At 49.5% G+C, this 5,661-nt stretch overlaps 1 protein-coding gene across 1 annotated transcript; it reads left to right on the forward strand.

Moving 5' to 3' along the window:
• The first annotated feature begins 4,652 nt into the window (after positions 1–4,652).
• Positions 4,653–5,282, forward strand: LOC138362717 (uncharacterized protein PFD1115c-like). The gene has a single exon (XM_069321252.1). The coding sequence runs from the start codon at positions 4,653–4,655 to the stop codon at positions 5,280–5,282; it is 630 nt and encodes a 209-aa protein (XP_069177353.1).
• Positions 5,283–5,661: the final 379 nt, after the last annotated feature.

Raw genomic sequence — 5,661 nt, forward strand, 5'->3', positions numbered from 1 at the left:
GCTGGGTCATCTTCACTTTCGACCTCACCGAGACTTCATTCTCCTGGGCTGGACCTTCATCAAACAGCCACGCTATATCTACGTCGATATCTTCCACCGGCTGAATCGACACTGTATCATCTTCTCCAGCGTCTTCCTTGTCGGCCACCTCTGCCTTCGTCACTACCGAGACAGGGTTTTCAATGGCTTGGCGGTCTCCTGACTCATCTCCTCGGATGTCAGTCAGGTTCACACTCTCAGGCGTCCCACCCGTGCCATGGCCTTCTGGGCACTCCTCTGGCACAGTCTCCGCTATGACTCTTGGCAACACCTTTGTCCCGCACAAGTCATTTCCCAGGATCACTTGGACTCCTGGAATAGGTATGTCGGGGCACACTCCCAACATCACCTCCGCCGACACATATTCCGACCTCAGCTGGACAGCACATACGGGCATGTCACTCTCCGACAATAACCCATATACTCTCATCTTACTCCTGCCAGCTAACCGTCGATCATTCCCAATCAGGCTTCTCGTAATCAAGCTCTGATTAGCTCCGGTATCTCTTAAGATACCAACTTCTACCTCAGGTTGGCCTCCTACACTGATCCAACCTTTGCTCATGAACGGCCTATACCTCTCGTTCACTACGTTCGCTCTCTGTGGTTTGTCTCGGAACACATTAGTATATTTACCTCGGGGGTCACACATGGCCAGGGTCACAACTCTCTTGCCCTGCCGACAATCTCGCATCACGTGACCCAATCCGTTACAATTGTAACATCTCATCTGGGAAAAGTCTCTTCTATATGTACCAGAGTAGCTCTGACTCTGCCCACTCACATGAGAATTCCTCGGGCCAGGTACACTACTTGCACTCTGTGGGGTTCTACTGGACTCTTGATTTCCAGGATAACGATTAGTTTCTTGTTTAGCTCCTCCATCTTCACTTTCAGACGAAGTGCGCGACCTACTCTTCTGAGTTTTAGGGTACTTACTTTTATCTGCCCATTTATCAAAATTTTTCTCACCCCAGACTCTTCTGGGTCTCTCATAATTTCTTCCTCCCCAGACTCCATTGGATCTGCCATTGCTGCGTCTCACCTCGCTTCTCACTCTGTTCTCCCTCAAGCTCTTGTATGCTTCAGTAATCATATCCGCCCTATCTGCGGCATCTTTCACCTCCATTATCCCTGCTTCTTGGATCTTGAACTTTGTCTCGGGATGCATCATCTCCAAGAACTTCTCCATGACCATCAGTTGCTTCAGGTCAGCGTAAGATCCAACTCCAGCAGCCTCAATCCACTTCTGGAATCGTCTTTCCAGATCTCTTGCTGTCTCAGCAAACGTACATGCTCCAACTTTGATCATTTCTCTGAAGCGCTTCCTATAAGCTTCTGGGGTTAACTGAAACGAGCGCAATATGCTGCTCTTTACTGTGGCGTAATCCTGGCACTCTTCCAGCGACAATTGGGTGTATGCCTCCCTGGCTGCACCGGTCAATCTTAACTGGACCAGCTGGGCCCATTCCTCCTGTGGCCACTCTTTGATGCTGGCTACTTTCTCAAAATGCTCGAAGAAGCTCTCTGCCTCTTCGGGAACAAACAAGGGAATGTCCTTCTCCCTAACCCTAACATCTTGTGAGTGTGATACCTGGGTGGTGCTCTCTGGCAACCCATGTTCAATCCTTTGCTCAGCCAAGGTTCTATTCGCTTCTATCTGCATTTGTTTTGTTCTCTCTTTTTCTTTTTCGACCTGGGCTTTTTCTTTTTCGACCTGGGCTTTTTCTTTTTCTTTCTCTTGTTCCAACTCCAGTTCTCTTATTCTGGTTTTCTCTTTTTCTTTCTCCACCTCTAGTCTCGCTCTCTCTACTTCCAGCCTGGTTTTCTCTTTTTCCTTCTCGGCTTCATTTTTCATCTGGAGTTCTAATTTCATCTTTTCCAGCTGGAACTGTCTCTCCTTGTCCTCACGCTGCATCTGGAGCTCTAACTGGAATCTCTCCAAGCTCCTATTCCGGCTACTCCTGCTACTGCGGCTACTCTTGCTGCTCCTACTCGATCCCTGGGATCTCACGTCATCCTGCCCATCATCCTCCTTTCTACTTTCAGCTCCTTCCTGGGCTCCTTGTTCTGCCGCTTCACTTCTGGCTCTCAACTGCCTCAGGATCTCATCCTTCATCCCAGCTACTTTAGATGCTTTCAACCTGATGCCACATTTTTCTGCTATTTGTTTCAATTGATCCCTCGTGCAACCTTCCAAGTCCTCAGGCTTGCCTGACTCCACAAATGCTTGCACCTTATCCATCTTTGTCCTGTGAGTCTTCCCCAGAGAGAGAGTATACACCTGCGGTCACACAGTTTATCTATTTCAGCAAGGGTGTACAAATCCACTCTTGGACAGGGTGTGGGTGTGTCAGTTCACTCTCCCGGACACAGGCCCCCAATTTTCTATAGACTGTGGGTTGGTTGGTGTTGTCGTCGTGGATCCTTCTCTATGGACAACCCAACCCACAACTCGGCAGAGTGCTTATACTAGGAGATCACCCTTGGCGCTTCTGGCTCTTGGAGAGGGGCTCAACGTCACACGTTCAGGGGATGCGGCTCCAACACTTAGCCTCGTTGTCACGTGCACACACCCACTCGAGCCGCTGTGACTCCCCACTCTCTCCTTATGAGATATGATCTCCTCAATCCCCCTATGACTTACTAGTATTACCTCCTACCCTGTCCACAGCAGTGGTTCGTGGTTCTTCCTCTCTCTCTCTCCTTCTTTACTACCTCCTGGGAAGCCTCACTAGGACAAGGGCAAACACCAGCAAATTGTGACACATTTACTGAACAAAGCACATACACGATACATACACACATATAATAATAATGAATCCTATACTCTATAATATCACAATCAGGTTGCACTCCAACACCATCAGAACTCTATTATCAGCTTATCAAGTGGTATCCTACCTCCTGGTTCACCACCTGATACTATTAACCTCCTCAAGTTGATGAAGCCTACATGCACTGTTGCACTATCAGCAAGATAATGTATATATAGAAAACCGGCATTTGAATGCAATAACATATATCAGTATAAATGTTCATTGATACACAACAATGATTAATCGATCACTGTCAGTCCTCGAGCACATACATCTGTAGGTAATCAAGCCTACGACTGCAACTCTAAGCTTCAGAATAAATCACTCCTTGACATAAGAATGCAAACAGTCACTCACCTCTCACTGCGTCTTGCACGCTAATGACAACCAAACACTATCAACTCCCTACTAGTAATCCACCAGAACTTCCCCTTCCACCTCTGGAAGTTCACAACCCTAATATCCTTAGGTTCTTCCGGGCTTCACTACCAGGATCCTCTGCAGCTCCTCCCGGCTGCTATCATGAAGTTTCCTTGTGCAACTACGGTGCTTCACCCTTCTGTTAGGTTCTTCCACAGCTCTCTTGGCTGCTACATCACCTCTACAGAAGCACGTGACACTCCTCTTCACTGCTGCTTCTCCTCACAGCTCGAGGTCCTCTGCTCCACTACCTTGGAGTCTCATCAGCTACATCATCTGCTGGCTTCGAAGTTCTCAGCAACTTCTTCCCCAAAGACAAACCTGCAACCCATCGACGTTCCAATAAAATGTTCCCCTTTAACACATAAACAAAAATAACCACACAATATGCTTGCCTCAAACCTCTATCTGTCCTCTACATACAGTGAGAGTGGACTCCCCCGTTTTGGGCGGGTCCATACTCCACCTCGCCTGGCGGCGGCGTCCTCACTCGCTGGGAGGGTCTTCCTCCATCCGGAGCCGGCTCCCTCAGTCGTCCGCCAGCGCTCAGAGGGGGAGGACGTCGCTCCGTGTTCCTCCCTCTCCACTCTCTTATTTCAGGCTTTCTGCCTTATTAAAACATGTCTAACTTATAAATAAACATCGCTACTGTCGCTGGGCACACGACCAACTACAAACAATCACTATGAACTGGCGTTTATCGTGCTTACCACAGATTAATTGGTCGAGGGCGCTTTCCCTCTGACGGCGTCTGGTCAGGGCGCTCCACACAGCCCACAATAATGCTTCTGGGCGATTTAATATCTGCTCGTCGACCAGGACTTGAGACCACAACGTTCCCAGCTCGATTCCACAGCTGGTACGTCCGCACACTTCTCTTCTCTTCGAGATATATCACTAGGGGTTCCCTTCTGGCGGGAGCTCAAACGGAGCGCGGCTTCCCCCTGCGATGTCTGGCACTCAAGTGAGGTCAAGGTCCTCCGGAAGCGAGCCTCACGCCTCCAGCAAAATGTCCACATCTCCTAGCCCGTCATTTATCTATTTTCTTCTGCATTGCCCATAATCTCAAACTGTTATACATATCCAACCAGCCATTTTACATATGGGTTATCACCTCAATATTTGCTAGACCTTCTAGTTAGGTCAGGCTTGCTGAATAACTCTCAAGAAGGGAGACTCGTTTCTCCTGCAGGCTGAGATCATAACAACAGCCACATGACTATGGACTACAGCCACGTGACTATGGACTATACAGCCACGTGACTATGTACTACAGCCACGTGACTATGAACTATACAGCCACGTGACTATGGACTACAGCCACGTGACTATGGACTACAGCCACGTGACTATGGACTATACAGCCACGTGACTATGGACTACAGCCCCGTGACTATGGACTACAGCCACGTGACCATGGACTACAGCCACGTGACTATGGACTACAGCCACGTGACTATGGACTACAGCCACGTGACTATGGACTACAGCCACGTGACTATGGACTACAGCCACGTGGCTATGGACTACAGCCACGTGGCTATGGACTACAGCCACGTGGCTATGGACTACAGCCACGTGACTATGGACTACAGCCACGTGACTATGGACTACAGCCACGTGACTATGGACTACAGCCACGTGACTATGGACTACAGCCACGTGACTATGGACTACAGCCACGTGACTATGGACTACAGCCACGTGACTATGGACTACAGCCACGTGACTATGGACTACAGCCACGTGACTATGGACTACAGCCACGTGACCATGGACTACAGCCACGTGACCATGGACTACAGCCACGTGACCATGGACTACAGCCACGTGACTATGGACTACAGCCACGTGACTATGGACTACAGCCACGTGACTATGGACTACAGCCACGTGGCTATGGACTACAGCCACGTGGCTATGGACTACAGCCACGTGACCATGGACTACAGCCACGTGACTATGGACTACAGCCATGTGACTATGGACTATACAGCCACGTGACTATGGACTACAGCCACGTGACTATGGACTATACAGCCACGTGACTATGGACTATACAGCCACGTGACTATGGACTACAGCCACGTGACCATGGACTACAGCCACGTGACCATGGACTACAGCCACGTGACCATGGACTACAGCCACGTGACCATGGACTACAGCCACGTGACTATGGACTACAGCCACGTGACTATGGACTACAGCCACGTGACTATGGACTACAGCCACGTGGCTATGGACTACAGCCACGTGGCTATGGACTACAGCCACGTGACCATGGACTACAGCCACGTGACTATGGACTACAGCCATGTGACTATGGACTATACAGCCACGTGACTATGGACTACAGCCACGTGACTATGGACTATACAGC

The sequence above is a fragment of the Procambarus clarkii genome, chromosome 1, assembly GCF_040958095.1.
Source record: "Procambarus clarkii isolate CNS0578487 chromosome 1, FALCON_Pclarkii_2.0, whole genome shotgun sequence".
Taxonomy (NCBI): domain Eukaryota; kingdom Metazoa; phylum Arthropoda; class Malacostraca; order Decapoda; family Cambaridae; genus Procambarus; species Procambarus clarkii.